The 21579-nt window shown below is 35.3% G+C and overlaps 1 protein-coding gene across 10 annotated transcripts in view; it reads right to left on the reverse strand.

Moving 5' to 3' along the window:
- UTRN (utrophin) overlaps positions 1-21579 on the reverse strand; it is a 446938-nt gene that overhangs the window by 207883 nt on the left and 217476 nt on the right. For all 10 annotated transcript variants that reach the window (XM_025049288.1, XM_015592099.1, XM_015592098.1 and 7 more), the window contains one exon: positions 10577-10766. In XM_025049288.1, coding sequence (XP_024905056.1) covers positions 10577-10766 — 190 coding nt within the window. The remainder of the gene's footprint in view (positions 1-10576; positions 10767-21579) is intronic.

Consider the following 21579-nt stretch of genomic DNA (forward strand, 5'->3'; position numbering starts at 1 on the left):
CACAGTAGTTTTCCCTATCCACAAAGATACATGATACAACCCCCAGTGGATGCCTGAAACCACAGATAGTGCCAAACTCTATTTATTCTAATTTTTTTCCTATACATAGGTACATAGGTATGTACCTATGATAAAGTTTATTTTGTAAATCACTCGCAGTAAGAGATTAATGACAATAACTAATAATAATATAGAACAATTACAACAACATACTATAATAAAAGTTATGTGAATGTAGTCTCTCAAAATACCTGGTACTTTGTACAGCATAAATATGCTGGACAAAGGGATGGCAGGACAGAGCTGGATGGTGCAAGATTTCATCACGCTACTAAGAATGGAGCAAAATTTAAAACTTATGACGTTTATTTCTGGGATTTTCCGTTTAACATCATTGGACCACAGCGGACCACAGATAACTGAAACCGAGGAAAGAAAAAGCATGGATGACAGGGAACTGCTGTAGCTAGTGACAAGTAGAGATGTAGGTATTGTCTCTCATGACTCGTTCCAGTTTATCCGCAATCTCTACCCACCGAGAGAGTGCAGAAAGCAAGGGAAGAGTAAGGGAAGCAACCCACCCAGGTGCCCAGGCAGCTCAGACGCAACATGCCTAAGGCATCAATGCAGATGGGTTAGATGTAGGCCCGTCCTTTGGCATTTGGCATTTTTTTTTCTATTAAACATCTCAGCCTTCACAAATTTGCTGAACTAAAAAAAAAAAAAAAAAAAGAATTTCTCATAAAACCAAGAAGAGACGATGTTTCATATGATCAACTAGAGTTCTACCTCCAAGCTAGTAACCTTGACTCTGACCTTTCTATGGTTCAGACAATATGTGTGTGATTTGATTACAGAGAGCTATGGAGAGAATGTGAGAGCTGACCCTAAAATATCTGCATCTCAACATTCAGATCATGCCAAAGCGCTTCTTAAAGCTCTATGCTCTAGAACAATTGGGGATTTAATTATTCAAAGATAGAATGGTTCTCAATCTGAAAAAAAAAGGTGGGGGAGTTTGGGGGAATAAAAAATATAATTTAACTATATGGGATGTAAATCATTTGAAAAGACACAATTCCACTGTGTCTTCTTTGAAAACACATAATCATAACTACCTCTAAATAAAGAAGACCCACACATGTGGATGAAAAATGGTATATGAACTTACTTCATCAATGAATCTGAATATCTGTTCAGAGACTCTGTGCCTTTGTGGTCATGCACCATTGCCCCTTGGCACTACAAACCTCCACATAGCTCTCTATTGTCTACATGCAAACACACACACACTTTTTTTGTAGACATCACACATCAAGCAAGACTTTCTGGGTAAAATCTTCTGGTAAACTTCTATTTCTCACAAAGTACTTGGAGTCAGCTGCTTAGTACCACAAAAGACAAAGTTTTTCAGACATGATTTTGAGATCAGCACACATTCACTGCACGTGTGAATCAGTGGTCACCCGTGTATACCACATAGAGAGAACAAGACAACCAACAGGGGTACAAGAAAAGAATCATAGAAAGTAAGAATAAAATTATGCTCTACTAATATTTAATATGTGATTTTACAATGGCATATGTGTGTAATTTCTAAATAAATAGAAAGATAGCTAGACAGACAGGTGTTTAAAATATTTTTACTAACAGAACTACATGATCGAAAAAGTGAGATGACCAAAACCATGTAAACTAAAGTGATTTACATATATATACACAGGCAAATAAAAGTTATATTACTACATTTAAATTTTTAAATGCTTCAATCATGAGAATTTCAGTTTATAAGATTAATTTTATATTTTTCTATAATGGTTCATATCTCAATCTACTTTAGAAAACAACCGCTCCTACCATGTCTTCAGTTAATAAATATTTTATAAAAATTGACACTAAGAAAGAAATCATGACTTACAAATTTCCTTTCGGATTCAATATAATCTCGATCAGCATTTAATCCAAAGATTTAATGATAAAATATCCCAAAATAATCAGAAAGCAATGAAAATAAATTAAAGTCAACTTTCATCTTTGAAATCATTTACATTCAGCTTTGATTCTACTGTGCTGTATTAGAAAAAAAAATTTACAGTCATTAATATTTTAAAAGAACTAAGCAATCAAAACCAAATCTGGAAAAATTAGCATCCAGCATAACGTGATTTTAAGTCATCAGGGCAATTTTCAACATTGTTAATTATATCTCCAAGAAAGCAGCACTTATGTTTCAATTTCCTGCCCAAATTTTATGGGATGTATAACCAGGAAGAAATATTTTAAAAAGCAAAAAATACATGTAAATGTGTGAATATGTTGGGGGGGACATATTTTAACTCTGAGAGCTGTGAATTCCAACTGCCTCTTTTCATTTCTCCTCTCTCTTCAAAATATAAGGAAAAACCACAAAATGAGACTATTCAACACAAAATTTCAGTTGCACAATGCATAAACTATTTTCTGATAAGAGAAGTATAAAAGTAAGCAAAGAAAGACAAGATACCACGAAGGAAAAAGTCTGATAAAGACATAATTTCCATATATGTAAAAGAAAAATCTCAAAAAGGAAAAAAGGGGAGAATTAAAATGCCAATGTGAATTTTAAAATAGTCATGTCTCCCTTAGATTATGCAACATTTTTTTCTCATTCATGTCAGTCTGTAATATATAGACTGCCTCTATATTTATATGAAGAAATACTGAAATTTACAGCATTCCCCTTCTAAGAAACTAAATTTAAAGAATGTAGGAGGTATAGGTAGAGATAAAGTCATTATAGCATTTACAATTTAAGGGGAAGAGAATTACAGTGTCTTGAAGCAAATAAATACCAGACTCACTTAAACCTTTAAGTACTACATGCAGGCTATTGATAAATAAAATAAAATTATTTTTAGTTTGTAGAGATATCTATGTCAGTATTTGAGATGGCAACTGTGAATATTTAATTCTGCAACTAAACTTTTATTTATGACATATGAGTTAACATAGTCAATAACTAAGATCAGCTTTCAAAATATAACCAAGCAAGTAAGTTATATCTGTTACTAGTTGATTTATTTTATAGTAATTTTGCTACTTCCTATTTTGGATTTCCAGTTCTTTAGACAAAACCTCATATATCATTGCCTTATATTGACACCTGCTGGAAAGTACCGGAATTCTATATTTCTCATTTCATTATCTGGGCAGTTAATTTTGCATCTCTGAAAAGAAATGTGGAAGATATCATTTCGCCTGCAAATAATACAATTTTAATTTTCTAAAAAAGAAAAGGTAACATTCATTCTAAACATCTTAATTGTAATGGTTTCTTTAGGAAATTATAAATCTCAACAATTCTGCCCAAATTGTATTTCTGATGAGAATTAATTTACCCACTGACTTCAGTAAGTGAACTTCTGTTTATGTAGGGTGTAATTATGAAACTAACAAAGCAACTTTCTCCAGTATTTGAACTTCTTCCATTTCATACCTCAGACTAACATAATACTTTGGTCACATGACTGGAGAAAATTACCTGATTTTGTGAAAGTATGCATATAAATGGATCAGAAAAATGACCCAGCTAATAAAAACAGGATGCATTATATATTCATACTTGTAGTTAAAAAGATAAAATAACATGCATTAGGGAATGTGCTTTTTCTTCTCTATTAACAAAACTACCTGTTCATGAAATATATAAATGTTTTACCAGAATAAATTTATTCTCTGAAGTGAGCTAAAACATAACACATTAAAATAATTTACAATTCTTTACAACTGAATTAATTATTAAGTTTTAATTAACTTCTTATGCAAATAAAACACTTCTAAGTATTTCTGCAAAGAATACCTCACTATCTTAATCTGTCTCTTAAAACTTTTCAAAGAAAAAGGTTTCCAGACAGAAATATCCTTAATTGATCGACCTACAAGAAATAAAAATATATACGATAAAGTTAATAGAATACTGCTCTTCCCCCGCAATCTGCTGCTATATAATACGCACAGTTTAGATGCTTAGACACGCCATATTTTATAGCATCAGAAAAATAATACTGTCCTAGAGACAGTTGTTAAAATTACAAATGAGTCTGGGCAGCTAACAGTACAATGAAGATACATTCTTGGAAATGGTACTAGGAATATGATATGAGGGAAGAATTCTGTAGTGAGGTGCTGTATAAACTGCTTTAACATTCCTGTTATAATTCCTTCCTTTTTTTATATCAAACCTTTCAAATACATTCAAATACTCCAAATTTTGACAAAAGTAATGAGATAATATAACTGTAGTTTAAATAAAATAAAGCTATGATCAAAAATATAATAGTTAAATTAAAAATTACAGGAACTCATTCAATGGTTAATGTTTAGGATGACGTAGTATTTGAAATTTGCAACTGTCAAACAAGTTGCCTCCTGAAAGTGTACTTAATCCACCTGTCCAAATAAAATTAAGTTCTTTGAGTTTAATTATAATATATATAGATTCAAGAATATAGGGGACATTGTATGATGATATTAATTTAAGTCTAATAGTTTTCAAAATGTGCTTTAATTTTTCAAATTGAAAAACAATTAGCTTATTATAAAGAGATGGACAGTTTTTAAGTAATCTACTAAAAGATTATTTTAAACTCTTAAGTTTACTAAAATTTACATAAAATTATTGTGCCATTCAAAATTAAAACACTACAAAGTATCAGAGGTAACAGGTCTTAATGAATGTAGTTTTGCTGTATTTTCTTCAAATAGTTCACTAGCCCCTCTCAGAAGACAAGGTTTTGTCAGTTGCAAAATAAAATAAGCACAAAACAGTACTTGCTCCTGTATTCCTAAAGAAACTCTAATTAGCAGTTCATTTTAACAGCTTTACAGTCACTAAGAAAAAGAATCTTTTCTGCTAAGAACCCCGAAAGATTAGTTTTTAGAGCCTTAGAAACAGTAGAATTGTCAGACACCAGAGATCCTTATATTCAATCACTGTTACCTTACAGAGCTTCTGATACCGAGGAGAAGAAACTGCCATCCTTTGTAAACGATGTAACAAAACCACAACTTTCTGCAGAGACGTTCTCACCACAGCCATCATTTTAAGTTTACCACACTTCTGGAGACACCTCAGAATTTGCATTATAAATGAAGAGCAATGATCATTTCCTCCCGGTCACTGGACAACGATTTGCCAGTTGTCTGAGCATGCTCGTTTCCAGGAATGTATTTGAAAGATACAGGGGCTCAGGTTCTAGGCAAAAAGAGGCTGGTATTCCCTTCAACTCCTCAGTTTAAAAAAAAACGTATACAAACACCACACAGAAAGCCCCCAGCAGATCCTCACAGCCAGTACTTGCTCAGTCCGGCATAGCCAGGAAATAAAGCAAGTTGAGCAGCCAAACGCTGCCTGCTGCTGGAAAGGAGTGCGCTCAGTAGCCAAAAAGGATATTAAGTGAAACATTAAAGCTGCAGATACAAAGCAGACATCCCCTGGGAACAGAGATTCAACACAGCACCACCACGGTGCATGCCTCGCAGCCAGTTTATATTAAGATATAGAGTGGCATTCACTCTCACTCTTTAGAGGGATGCGTTCAGTAGTCAACTAAATGCAGCTCTGGCTGTGCTCTGTGCGATGAGTTGAAGAGACCCTGTTAGAAACCTTGAGAAGAGCAGAAGGGTATCTGAGTCTAATGATATCAGCCCTTACGTTAAGTGCTAATAAATCACCTGAGACAGGTGATTTAGAACAAGATCATCTAAAACAAAACAAAACAAAAATACCTGCAGGGCTATTTGGCTTTACCTAAGACACCCTAAACGCAGAGTCGTCCATGGGCTCACAGATGCCTGCCCAGGAGGAAAGCCATTAGAAATCAAATTTCTAATGTTAGGTTAGGACTTCTCTAATTAAACAGCAAAGTTAATTTAAAAAAAAAAAAAAAAGTCTGTAATTGACTACTGAACATTTCAAATTACTGCATTTCCCTTTAGCATCTTTATGATCTTATTTTATTTGTCATAAAGCTGTTTTAATATAATGAGTAAGAAATATAAGACCAAGTACAGAATTTTTGAGTTTTATAGGCATGTGTACAATTCGAGGTTCATTTTCTACTGCAGCTTGAATACCATCATAAATACCAATTGGAGTGAAGCACTATTAGGAAATCAGCAAAATAACAGAATGATTAAATGACTAGGTCAGAGAGCACAACCAAAAATAGAATCCAGACGTTTCTCATTATCAGTGTCCTGCTCAAACTAATAACCGGGATAATGCTGCATTTTCATCTTTCTCTACCATTGTTATGATTCTTTAAAAGAAACACCGTATTTTAAAGTATTTGCTTATCTTATTTATCCGCCTTCTCAGGCCTTCATTTCAGCATGATTTAAAGTCCTCTAGTAGGTCTTACAGAGTTGTGTTTATCAAGCAGTGTTTTTGTGGGCTCCTGCTTGTGTATTTTTTTTTTCCCTGTAGGTCTATACTGAGAACCTATACTGCCTCCTTCTGGATAGGCTAACAATGTCAAAATATCCACATGAAGGCAAAATCAGAGGATGTAGTCAATAATGGTGTAGTTAAAAATGTTAAGTTTTTAGGCAAATGTATAGAGACAGAAAATAGGTTAGTGATGGTTTAGGGGTGGGGAGATTATGGAGTTGGCAGTGGGGGACTGACGGCGAAGGAGTACAGGGTTTCTTTATGAAGTGAAGAAAATGTTTGATCATGATGATGGTTACACAACCCTGAATATTACCAAAAAGAATGGAACTGTACATTTAAATAGATGAATTGTATGGTCTATGAATTATATGTCAATAAAGCTGTTCTCAAGAAAAGAAAAGCAAAAAAGGAAAGAAAAAGGAAAAAGAAAGTGAAGTTGTAATCCGTGCTCCTGAACCAGCAGGGGAAGTTTCCACAACACACGTATTTTCCCCCAAACACCACACGGGGTGTGGAGCCGGGTCCAGGGGGAGACTGGAAATAATCTAAACAATCAAAGTCTACAGTAACGGAACAAGAGGGTGAAAACTGGGCTGAAGGGGAATACAGGAGATGAAAATATAATGAGCCCGAAACACATATTGTTAGAAAGCAGAAACAGTCACCTGTTGTAATGACACCCCTAAAAGACAGAGAGCTGCAGTACTTTACCCAGCAGAGAATAAGAACATCTCATTTCATTGGCACTTCCAAGATGCAAAATTTACATTAAAATGATAATATGCTAGTATGTGGGCATGAAAATTAAGAATGTATTTGAGTTAATAGATAAACTGGGAGGTCAATAATAGACTTTCATTCAAAAGCAAAAAAAAAAAAAAAAGTTTCTGCATCCTTGGCCAAAGTCTCTCATCTGAACATAGATCCATAGTGACAACTGCATGTCAGGCATCTCCTCTTGGATGTAACTCAAATGCCTCATTTCAACATGGTCAAAATGAAATGTACCATCCCATCACACACCCTACATTCCCAACTTTAGTGGACCCATACTATCGAGTTATTTATTAGGTCTACTCTCCCTGCTGCGGCCTCATTTCTAGTCATTATCACCTCTGACCAGATGGCTACAAGCATATTCTAACAGACTGCTATCAATCTTACCTGTTTCAAACTCATCCCTCATAATACCACCATTATAAAATACAAACCCCACTGCGTCACTCTCTTGCTTAATATCTTTTAATGACCTCTCTCCATTGCCACCAGGTTAAAATATAAAATACTTCGCAAGTCATACAAGACCCTCTATGATCTGGACCGCTCAGCTCTCCAGGAGCTTCTCTTTCCTGCAAATCTCCAAAGGATCAGATTTTTTCTCACCAGCCCTCTGCTGAGGAGTAAAACCTAAGTGCCTTGCAGCAGGGCAATGAATCATAAAAAAATACATAAATCCAAACGATCACCCACCCTTCACAGAAATAGCATGTATCATAGCATACTCCCCAAAATCTTCATTTCCCCTTGTGCTCCCAAACTATCCTTCACCTAAATTTACCCAAATTCACCTTACGCCGAATACAGAATAAATTTCATTTTCATGGAATGCTCCCATGGACCTGCATCCAGCTGTCACAGACATGAAGCAAGTATAACCAGTGAATGTGTTGTGTAAACAGTTCTACATACACCCCTTGTACACGGAGCACGCATATTCTGAGGTCCTTAGTTTGTATTTCTTATTGCACACAGAAACTTCTTACCACTGCCACTACCACCACGCCATCAGAAAATTTACTTTATGATTTCAGATACTTTTGTATATTCATTTTCTTCAACAAACATCTTCCCATTTCCAAATAAGTTTTCATTTTAACCGTCTATTCACTCACACAAAAGGAGAGTCATTACTAGAAAAGCCATAGGAAAATAAAAATTCTCTTGCCTCAGAAATACTCAGCAAAAGGTATTAAGTGTCCAACAACCATCAACCTACAAAGAGCCAAAAATAAAGCCAACAAATTTCTTTTAACAAAATGGAGAAAATGTTTTAAAATTAAGAGTATTTAATAAGGAGCAAAGGAGTGAAAATCATGCAAATTGCCACAATGTGAAACATCCTAAATATAAACAAGTGCATGTGTTTATCTTTAGATAAAGTGGTTTTAATAGGCTCCTAATAAGTGCCCTTTTTAATACTTCCTATGAACCAAAACAGACTATTTTAGCAATATTAAATTACTTTTGAGAGGCATTTAATATATGTCTTGCAATGTATTTCATTATTTTAATCAGCAACCTTTCCTTCCTGATGCTGGTTGCTATAAAACGAATAATCCTGTGCAGAGTTATTTTTATTTAGAAAGATTTGAACAGTTCTATTTACATTTATTGCCGCAGTTTGAATACTCAGTAAATATTGAGATGAGTTCGGGCTATGGTTAGACAATATCCTAATGTATCAGAAGACATTATTAAACCCTAAAACAAGTCTGTGTTTTGCTGGTGCTCACCATCAAGTTCATTTCAAGCCTCCTTTGCTCATTGTCTATAAGCTGTTACCTACTCATGTGCACAACCTAGGTACCTTTTGAGTTGAACATCATTATATAAATTAAGTGTCTACGAGATTTGTAGATCAGGCTTATAATTGTTTATGTCATAAAAATTAACATATTCTAACATCTACTCACATTTAGAGCCTTCTATAACCCCCTAAAAATGAGATGATAGCTAAATATTTTATCAATTAACATTTATGGCGACCTGATCAGATGAATAGGGTAAGAGACAAAAGAAAAAGTTAACTTTGATATGCACCTGGTCATTCACATTACCAAGTCACAAGTATATTATACAATGAACAAGAAATAAGTAGGAATGTAAGGATACACAGAGTTTTGTTAAAATTGCGAAGTCAACCATAAAACACTCTAATGGTCTTTATGTATAGAAATGAGTTATATATAAATCTATTCCAAAAAGATCCTTTAGAAAAAAATTTTTGTAACTTTAATGAAAACAATTTCAAACTTAGAGAAAATTTGTAAGAATAAAATAGTTCCAAGAAAGTATCTGTACCCTTTTATCCATTTCCTAAGAAAATATTCAAAAAAGTCATCGTATTGAATTTCGTAATGGTGAAGTGAAGCTAGGGTCCCAGGGCAGCAGTCAGTATTTACTTAAGTTTGCAGACAGAACACCGTGTGGGCAATAATATGAAATAATGTAACCTCTGCCCTTGTAGAACTATGCGATCAACTGAGAGAGGAGGAGACATGCATCAGATGACAATGGATCATGAGTTCACCAGCGTATCAAAAATAATAACTGTCCAAATGATGTGGGAATGACATGGCATAAAGAAATCATCAGATGTAAAATTGTGGTGGACAAGTGGTGGACAAGGAGAATTCTCCATCGAAACAGATTTTAAACCAAGGTGAAAGTGAGAAGGCCTGTGGTTGGCAGGAGTTAAGTAACCAAGATTTTATAAACCATTCGATAAATCTATGTCACTCTACATGAAGAGAATGGCAGCTCATGGGCAATGACGCAGTTGTACTTGGGGACAGAAAAAGAATTCAGACATGCTTCATAAGATTCCTCATAAAGGTTTTTTCAATGACAGATTTTGTATTATCATACTTTATGTAAATGGAAAACTTGAAACTGGGACTAAATATAGGGTATTTATCAAGCTGAAGATATAAAAATAATATCTTCAAGCCCAATGTTCTTAGTTATAAACTAAGTAATAGAGCCTTTGCAGCTTTTATATTAAGTATTTATAATAAATGGAGAAACAACTTCATATTAAGAGGAAATGTTCTTACATAAATGTAAGATTCAATAAGGCTAACTGTAATAGGGCTTAAAATAACAGAAAATAGAACAGTTATGAGTCTATAATTCTAAATAAACAACCATTACTTTCATAAAATATGATATTTTTCCTCAATTATTAAGTAAAAGTGTTATATAGATCTTATTTCCAGAAACCAATTATTCACAGGGGAGCATGGATTTCATAACAGAATAAGGTGACAACCTCACCTTTTAATGGTAATAAATTTGCATGCAAATGGATCAAACAAGCATAGTGTAAGTAAAAACACTGGTTGCAGTTTGCCGTGAACTTGCCTGCATCTGCCGTGTGAGGTCCTTGGCCAAGACAGTGTCCTGGAGAGCATTCTCCCGCTGAGAGGCATCCGCAAGCACATTAACTGTGGTTTCTGCTTCCTGTATCCACTTTAAGAAGTTCTCCAGATCCCTGCGTGAGGCCTGCACTGTCCTCAGCTCAGCCTCCAAGGCACTCTGTCTGTCAGCAATGCTGCAAGTGACAACATGACAGGCACATCTCCATTACTTACAGTGTGACAGTCCACATCATGCACACCCTAAAAAGAAAATTAACAGACAGCTTCAAGGGAACCTTTATTTATTTAAGTACCTAACGTAACTGGGAGATTTATTTATATGTGTGTCTAGAATAATCCTTAGTGTAGGGGTAATATGAATTGTGAGAAGAGGGAGAGGAGGAGAGACCTATAAATACTAACAAAATCTAACAAATACTAACAAAATACTAACAAACTACAGTACAACTACATTTTAAAACTCATAATTGTATGGTTATTCTCCATACGTTTTATTTCAATACTTTAGTATAATGCCTGACACTAAAAAAGGCAATATCGATAAATATTCATAGAATAAGTGACTAAATGAATTCTAGGAAGAAGTAAAATCTAAAGAAACATATAAGAGAAAATAAAAATAATTTAAAGGGATTACTTTATATATGTTAAATAATTCAGATCAATACAAATTGGTTCTTTAAAATGATTTAATAATATTATACTTGGACATTGGACAACCAAGCTTTTATAAACCATTCAATAAATCTATGTCAAAATTAAAACAGAACTATCTTAGAGTTGTATGATTTAAGAGATGTATGAATCTCTAAACTCAATCTCTAAAATTTTATATACCTCAAAACTCTATAATAAGATAACAACTTAATTTAAAAAGTAGGTACCAACAATTTCACTCCTAGTTATTTAAACCAAAGAGAACTGATAGCATTATGTCCAGACAAACACTTGTATACAAATGTTTATAGCAGCATTATTTCTAATAGCTAGATAGTAGAATCAAGCAAATATCCATCAATTGAGAGAGGAAGTGATTAACAAAATACAGTATATTCAAACAGGAAAGATTATTCAGCCATAAAAAAGAATAAAGTACCAATACATGCTACAACATCGATGAACCTTGAAAAAAGTATGCCAAGTGAAAGAAGCCAGACACAAAAGGTGACGTATAGTGTGATTCCATTTATATGAAATACCACCAAAAGAGGTGAATACATAGAGAGGAGTAGCTGTTGAGTAGGACTGTGAGGCAGGCAATGGGAAATGACTGCTAATTAATGGTGGGTTTCTTTTTGGGGCAATAAAATGTTCTGAAATTAAGAGTGTAGTGATGTTTGCACAACACGGTAAATATACTAAAAACCACTTATATGTACATTTTTCAAAGGGTAATTTCATGGTATATGAACTATATCACAATTTTAAAATCATCACCTATAATATGATCTCATTTATACATATTTTCTATCTGTCCACTCTTCCACCCATTCATCGCCATCCATCCGTTCTTCTATTTGATACATAGAGGGAGAAATGTCTCAAACATTAACTTAATATTAAAATAGTTATTTCCAGGTGCTGGGATTTAAGGTGGTATACTCTCCTATTTATACTTTTGAATTTATGGTGAATAGGTATCTTTTTTACACATCAATAAACATATTCTTTAAAAAATGGATAAAAAATTTAAACAGATATATCATCAGAAAAGATATATGGATGGCAAATAAGCATAGAAAAAGATGCTCAGCATCATTAGTCATCAGAGAAACATAAATTCAAACCACAATGAGATATCCCTACATATTAAAAACGCTTTAGGAAAAATGACTATACCAAGAGTTTGTGAGAATATAGAGTAACTGCAACTCTCATACATTGCAAAGAGGAGTGGAAAATAGTACAGGCATTTTAAAAAACAGTTTAGCATTTTCTTTTATAAAGTCTATAATGCATTTAAGATACAATCCAGCAATCGTTCTCCTAAGTATTTACCCGAGAGAAATGAAAACATATGTCCAAACAAAACCCATATGCAAATGTTTGTAGCAGCTTTATTCATAATGGCCCCAAACCTGCAATAACCCAAATGTCACCAACTGGTAAACAGATAAATTGTAGGATATGCATATAATGAAATACTACTGAGCCATAGAAATAAGCAAACTACTAATAGATAAAACAACATGATGGACTCTCAAATGCATTCTGCTAAGTCAAAGAAGCCACACACAAAAACTACATACTATGATTCCATTTGTATGACATTCTGGAATGTCAGCAACTTCATCTCTGCTTGTATTTACTTAGTAAAAACCTCCAGGAGTGCTTGGCTGCCTACAGAATAAATTCGCATTGTTGAACTGAAACTCAATGCCCTCCATAACCTATCACTAATTTACGTTTCCAGCTTTATCCCCAAGTTTTCTCTGATACTCTGTTCAGGTCAAAGTGGAATGCTCCACTTTATCTAGAAGAGATGTCCTCCACAAAATTCAGTTTGTAAATCCAGAAAGAAACAGATACAAGAAACATGAAAACAAGAGATCCAATACAGGGAGAAGCAAACAGGCTCCCATGCTAATGGTGCAGGATCTCAGAAAAGAGGGTGATGAATCCAAACTGGATCGGATGGGGGCTGTCATCACCATGCCAATAACCACTTTCTTTTTTTAACTTGTCAAAATTAACAAAGGATATATCTTAACAAAACAAAACAAAAAAATAACCCAAAATAGGACCAAAAAGAAAGAAAAGAAAACATGAGATTCAGGAAATAGGGATTCTGGACTAGGAGGAAAGCAAAGAAAACCCCCAGGATGATGGTCGTGCGGCAGATCTAGAAAGCACATCCCCAAGGAAAAACATTAGAAGTGACAGACTGCTTAATGTGATTGACTTTGTGGGAAATTGTACTGTCAGGTCATTGGAAAATGCAGAAAGAATTAGCAATAGGTGCAAAGACAACTAGCATATAAAAACAAGGCAGTTATTAATTTCAGGTGAAACAAACAGAGAAGAAGCAAAATGAAAGTAAACTACAATGCCTCGCTGTCAATAATGTTTAGACAGTCACAATAATGTCAACACTAGATATCTGCTTATCTAAAAGTTCAGTGATGAGATGGTGTAGCCACCGTAGAGAACATGGCAGTTCCTCAAAAAATTAAAAATAAAGTTAACATATGATCCAGCAATTCCACGTCCAAGTATATACCCCAAAGAATTGAAAGCAGGGTCTCAAAGAGATATTTGTACCCCATGTTCATAGCAGCACTACTCACAATAGCTAAAATGATGGATGGATAGTAAGCAAAATGTTATAATATGTACAACAGAATATTATTCAGCCTTAAAAAGGAAGCAGATTCTGACACATGCTACCACATAGATGAACCTTATGCTAAGTGAAATATGCCAGTCACAAAAGACAAATACTGTACGATTCCACTTACACGACGTACTAAGAGTAGACAAATAGATTGAGTCAGTAAGCAGAGTGGTGGTTGCGGGGCATGCGGGGATATTGGAAGTTAAGTGTTTAATGGGCAAATGGTTTCACTCTACGGGATGAAAAGAATTATGAGGATGCATGGCCGTGATGATTGCACGATAATGCGAATGCATTTTATACCACTGAACCGTATAACCAAAAACAGTTAAGATAGTAAATTTTATGCTATGTGTATTTTACCACAATTTTAAAAAGTGGAAAAGAAAAAATCAATAATGAGGAGGGGAAGAGAATGGTGGCATAAGAACGTTGTATCCTATGTATTTGCTAGAATATGATGTTAACAGACAATGTCTAAAATCGATGAATTAGAAGACAATGATATATTCGTTTTATTTAAAATATAAAAATATAAATGACAGAAAGAGAAGCGAAAAGAAGAGAAAGTAACCGCCCCTACAGAAGGGGAGTGTGGTGAGTAGTGAATTGTCATGTTTTTTGTTATAAACCTTTCTGTACTTTTTTTTTTACAAAAATATTTTTTAATCTCGCTAAGAAATTATCATCGATAACACTTTTAGAGAACCATATAACTGCAAAGCTTCATTATTTATGAAAATCTTAGTTTAACATATTGTGACACAGTATTCTAGTTCAAACTTCAGGATTCAATTGATTTTTAAATGATTGTAATGATTATGAGCTGAAAAATAGACTTCGCAAGGCAGAATATTTTTTTCTAATTTATTTATTTTAATTAGTTTCAAGGACACAGTACATTGGTTAGACATTTATATAGTTTATAAAACGATCCCCCCAATTGCTCCTTCTCTCCTCTGCTTTTCCACGTAGCCAATATATCAATGCTGACTGCATTCCCGATGCCGTGCTCCCCATCCCTGTGACTTTTTAATTGTTTTTTGTAATCAAATACATATGTTTCTTTAATTTTTAAACTTTGGAAGTTACCCACCAGAATTTGGATGGTTGGTGGTGGTGCTTTATCTTCCACCTAACCCTGCCCATATTTACAATTATTAAAACATCAACAGAAAAAAAAAAGTTAGAAATAGCCAAATAAAGGCTATGTCAAAAAGATCCTAGATAGCAAAAAACTAAAGGAGTACTCACGTGCAATTACTCCACCCTCGAGAGATGATTTTTAAAAAACACTCATAAAATTTAGTCATTATAAATTTAGTAAAGGCAAACACTTTCATTTTATATAAGCAGTATCCTTTCTTTTTGAGAATATTTATATGCACATGATAAGTTATATGGCAAATAGATAATGTAAAAAACAGCTCCTTATAGGTTAGTTGTATTAAACCCTAAGAAGGCCCAGACTAGAGCAAAGAATGCAAATGTCTGAGAACCCTAGTGGGTGAAGTCAGAGGATTCCCTACAACTTTTACATGAAACAAGCACAAAGGACCAGGCTAGCAGGAGAGGCGAAAAACCTAACGTGATGGTTCAAAGCAAAAGAGAGCTAAGAAGATCGTGAGCACTTGGCCTTAAACAGTATTGAGTCCTTGGGGCCAGAAAACACCAGCAACACACTCGTGACCAGTGAAACACTCCAAATCCAGAAACTAAGGCATTTGTTGTAAAAGTGTCAAATTATGAACCGGTCATCGATGGGAAAGAGATTACGCATTAAAATATATTCGCTTTGCAGGAAACTTTCGAAAAACAACTGTTAGACGATGTAAGAGCACTCTGCTTTGTTGGTTATGAAAGACAAAGACTAAGCGTTTGGGAGCAAGGAAGAAAAGCCACCAGCACTGGCTGGCGGCGAGAGCCTGGCCAGCTGCCTGCCTCTGCAAGCATCATTCATCATCCCTGAACTCATTTGGCATCCAAGGTCCTCCAGGCCTGATTCTTGGTTACCTCCCCAAGAATCATCTCATCACTCCAAGTCTCGTGCTTTATTTATCTACAAAAATGAATCAATTACTAATCCTCAAAGTCATCACTGCCTCTGTCACATCCAGAGCTTGACTTTTTACTCTTTTTTACCTTAGATACCCTTCCTCTTCCCTCCCCACAATAACCTTCTCCTTCCCACCACATTAATTTTTACTTGCCCTCCAGAATTCGGTGCAGACACCTCCCAAACCTCTGGTGCCTCATCCCAGAGCACCCCATGATCTATGGCTATTAGCATGCCATTGCCACTGTAATAAAATACTACAAACAGTGGCTTACAGCAACGAAGTTTCTTATCTCACAATTGCATAGGTTTGTTTCTGAGAGGGGTCTCACTGGACTTAAAATCAAATGGGCCGCAGGCAGGACTGTGTTTCTTTGTAGAGGCTCTAGAGGTGAATCTATTTCCTGGCCATGTATAGCTTCTAGAGGTCATCCACATTCGTTGCCTTGTAGCCCCTTATTCCATATTCAAAGGCAGAAATAGGTGTTGAGTCCTCATGCCACATCTCTCTGATCCAATCTTCTGCTTTCCTCCTCCACTTTTAAGGACCCATTAATGGAATCGGGACTACCCTAATGATCCAAGATAGTCTCCCCATCTTTGCATGCCATTATTCTGCTTATCTCATTATACTGTACCTCCAATCATGATTGAAAGTAACTTTTCCTGTCTGTTTAAAGCTTTGGAATCATCAGTGTACCTGGTCCCCACCAAGGCATACACACAAGAACAACTCAATAAGTATTTATTAAATAAATTAATACAAAAGTAGGAATAACAGCTGGCTTCCCGTAATACTTTAAGGAGAAAATAAGGTATACATACATAAGTGTATCAAGGCATAGTAAACACTCAATAAATATAATTTCCCTTAACCTTATATATGAATTTGATTAAATACTGGGAAATTAGTTTTTCAAAAAATTAATTATTTATAGCATACAAATGTGCAACTGAAAAATACATGTCCTGGGGAATTTTTTAAATTCACATATATCTGGAGTCAGATTTTTTTATCATGAAGGTAATCAACTAATAAAAATAATGAACATACTGAAAATTAGACTCTAGTTACAGTGGTCCTAATTATCTTCATATCATTATAATAAATCCACATTTAAAATTTTTATAATCTATATTAATTTATAGCTTGAGTTTTGAAATTAATATAATTTCATATGAAATTGCTAATAGAATATAACTCCTCAAAGGTATCAGTTCTCTCATTTTAGTCTTTTTAAAAATTAGATCCAATGCTAGAGTATGGTACACTGGACACTAGAAGAATCTTTTATACATTTTCAAGGAATTTCCCATTATGTATCATACTACCATAAGGCCAAAGATAATTGCTAAAATGAGAGGTTCAGGAATGTGTGTGCACACTTTATTACACAGCCTAATAAATCACCATCAATGCCACTGGTGCACGGCTGTCAGAAGAAAACAAACTAATTCTACCACCTCTGCCATTTACTAGCTCTATGGCTTGAGGTATATTACTTCAAATCTCTATGGTTTTTTTCGCCCTTAAAATAAGTGACTGTGACTGGATGAGTAAAGGACCCATTTTAGAATCTTCAGGAGTCATTTTAAAACTACATAATTCATCACATCACAAAGATTATAAAACCTGCCAAAAGAGTTCCTCCATTTTCACTCCCATCCCTAGCTTCAAATTCCTCGTAAGAATCACTGCATGTCAATATAATGTGACCGATGAGAATGGATGAGTGGTGTGCAGACAGCAAAAAGGTTGAGAAGTACTAACATGGAAGTTTCCTAAGATCACACCAAGCACCGAACTTACATTAGTCTACCATTCTCAATGCAGAGTTTCTATCTGGCAGGTCTGGTAGCTACATCTCAAGGAAGATCAGAACAGAACTAGAGGAAGTTTTGAGAAATGTGACAAGAGCATGTAGAGGAAGAAGCACTATTACAGAAAAAAAGTATTTTAAGTTTGGAAAATTGTGGCTGCTAGACAAAGGTGGAGAAGTTTTGTAAAAAAAATCTTTTCAACCTAAAATTCATAAAGAATACGGACAGGCTGAAAACCTAAAAGATATAACACTTGAAGTTACAGGATAACTTCAGCAGAAACAAGAATTTTTACTTCAAAAATAAGTAACAAACAATAGATTCTTTAGTACAAGAAATGGTGCAGAATAAAAACATAAACAGCTTCTCATAAAAGATTAAAGGAATTCATGTGTGACAGATTTATAGCAGTTTACATTGAAGGAAACTGGGATTTTTAAAATGTAAACTCAGCTTTTAAAGAGATTTGTTATTAAAGCAACTGATGTTACAAAATAGCTCATAGTGATCAATCGAATAGCTTATGGTTATTTTGTAGCATAACAAAATGTGGCCACCCACATAACTGACTTTTTTAAATGTTATTTTCGAGATGTTAAATAATACTTGATATTTTATGCTACAAGAAATATCATTTAATCAAGTGTGCATGTGCTTATAATTGGTCAAAAGAGTGTTTGAACATACATAGATCATTCTTAGACGTTAATGGAAAAGAGCATCTTAGGAAACCCACAGATAAGTGTTGCTATATTTTAGTATACTTAAAAGGTGACCTTTACAGTTACATGAGATTTAAATATATTTATCTTTTTTAGAGCAGGAAAATAGTAGCATCAGTAGTTTGAGTGGCATGTAGAAAACCTGAAATGAAACATTCTTTGAGCTTTTCAAAGGATACCTTCACAAAGTAATTTTGTTCTTTGCTAAATAAAATAACATTTAGTAGAAAACTATATTAAAACATTCTTTGGGGAACTGCAGTTGACTTACTGATTAGTCACTGCAGATATCACCAATGATCTGTGTATGGTCTTTTGGTGACCAATCATTGGTACACTGAGGGTCATCATCAAGTACTTAAAAATTCACTCCATGGAATTTAAGGAGATTGCTCTAAGCTGCTAATACCACACCACCAAGGAAGCTCAAGAGAGAGCCTCGACCCTTACACCCACCTCATGATGCCTGCCTACGACCTTGTGTAACCCAAATGAACAGCTCTCCCTGCAGCTGTCACTGCAAGTAAATATTCAAGACCACAGAGCTATTCCCATGGGAGGATTTATCTCGCCTATCCTCCTCTCTTTTAGCTGAGTCACTACCAGATATTTGGTCTTCTAGCCAACCAGTATTAGACTGTAACTCTGTACCTTCCCCAATCTGCCCCAATCCACTCCCAAAAACTCTTCTTCTGCTATGTCTAGAACTCTATTCTATGATCGGCAGACTCCACGGATCAATTCCTTCACCTTGTCTTAAGTGAAATTAGCTTCCCTGGGTCATCAATTCCCCTGAAAACTTATAATAAAGTTTTTCTCCCTTTTTCTCTCAGACCCTATATTCCTCAGGGTGAGGAGCTGGAATGAGAGTGTTCCTCCTGGCTTACTACTGCTATTTCCAGGCCATTGTTCTCTCATCTTCCAGGCAAAATCCCATTCTTTCAAAGCATAAGGCATTTATCCATTATGTTCATATCTTGACCTTCAGGTCCATGGTCACGGTATATGGTTATAAAGTTTGCTCACTGCCTCATCAGGTAAGTGGTGCCTGAAACCCAACTCAATATCTGCTTGCCAAACCCCAGGCCTTAGGAAAGGGCTGTACCACCCTGGGAAAAGAACATCTCAGACACCATTATGGACTAGAGGTAATCCCAGTCTCCATCCCTCCCAAATACCTTCCTCTCCCCTGCCCCTTTTCGCTCTCTCTTTCATCTGCATTCTTTTTACTTGCCTCTGAGTAGATGAACACTGCTGAAGAACACTACAATAAGTCTATCTTCCCTGTACATTTATTATTATAAACTCACTGCCCAGAGATACTGGAAAGTCCCCCTGGGAAACTCTCTGTCATACCAGCCAGGATTCTAATTTATATCTGATCCTCTTTCTTTAATCTCTCTCAGTCCCACCTCCAACCTCACTGACAGCAAGCCTCATGGGTCATAACGAAAGCAGAAGTCACTGCATAGGAATCGCTAAGGCTCCAATCCACACATCTGTACTCATCTCCTCATTGTCCCCCCTGTCACAATGGAAAACGCATCCCAACTCCTACCAAACTCAGTTCTCCGGATTTTACCTTGTCTACTCGAGAACTTTCTTTCCTCTTACTTTGTCTTCTCTGTCTTCAACCGTCAGTCTCTCCTCTACTAGATCTACTAAAGCATTCCCATGATCATAAAAACATACTTTACCATGCCCCACTTTAAATAAAAATTAATCACTTCTCTTTACTCTTCAACCCCCTCCAGGTATGACCCAATCTCTCTGTCCCTCTTCACGACAAACTCCTCTAATGTCCTTCCCACAAATTGTTGCTACTTCCTCGCCTTCATCTCATTCTCTAGCTTGTAACCCCATCACTCCCTTGAAACTGCTCTTTTCAAAATCACCAATCTTTGCCAAGCTGTGGAATTCCATGAATGATGTTCTGTATCATTTTTGCTGATTTCTCAGACTAATTTAACACAGTGGATCATTCCCTCTTAGAAATATTCCCCTCTCTCTGATACCTCTCAGAAATATTTTTTTTCCCTCCACTTTTAAACATCACAAATCCTAAATTTTCCTTCTACTTCACTGGAAATTTTTTCTCAGTAAGTTTTGCTCCCTGTTTTTTTTTTTTTTTCCCCTCCATCACTAAACCTGAGGCTCTGTGGACTCAATCAAGTGTCCTCTTCTCCATCGTTACTCTTTTCCTAGTGATCTCAACCAATGCCACAGATTAAACCTCCCAATGTAAATGATGAAAACTCCCTAATGCATATCTCAGGCTAAGAATATCTGAGTTCCAGATTCATGTATCCAATTGCCTATTTGACCTATATATTTAGATATCCAGTAGGCATCTCAAATCAACATGTCAAAACCCAATTCTTGATTTTTCTCCCCCAGAAATTCCCACAGCCTTTCCCAACAAATGGTACCCACCCACTCATCCTCTAACAAAGTGCCATCTTTGACTGTTTCTGCTCCCTCAGACCACTTACCTAACCCATCAAAACATCTTTTCTACTTCCAAAGTGCATCTCAAAGCCATCATCTCCTCACCACTGCCGGCACACAATGGCACAAGGTACCACTGTCTGTCACCTGAACCACAACAATCACTTCTGTACCTGTCTTCCCAATTATTCTCTTATATCCCTACAGTCTATTCTCCACATGAGATTCAGAGGGATTACATTTAATATTATAAATTAGACAGCATCACTCTTTTGTTTCATAATTCCAAGAGCTTCCCATTATACATATAATATCCAAACTCCTTCCCATGTCATGAAGTTCAGCATGAACTGGCCATTGCCTCCCTCTTCTAACCCATTTTAAACTCCTTTATTCATTATATTTCCAACACGTTCTATGCTCTTCCCTGCCTCGTGACTTTTACATTTGCCATTCACTCTAGAATTTTTTTCAGATGGTTTCCCTTAACCTGAATAGCTCAAACGCCTTCTAAATTATGCTTTACAAATAAGTCCCCCTCTAATATAGCACCTCCTTCATTTCCTTTTCCTCCAAAATAATCACCCATAATTATGTAATATTTT

Source organism: Pteropus alecto, unplaced genomic scaffold (genome assembly GCF_000325575.1).
Source record: "Pteropus alecto unplaced genomic scaffold, ASM32557v1 scaffold185, whole genome shotgun sequence".
NCBI lineage: Eukaryota > Metazoa > Chordata > Mammalia > Chiroptera > Pteropodidae > Pteropus > Pteropus alecto.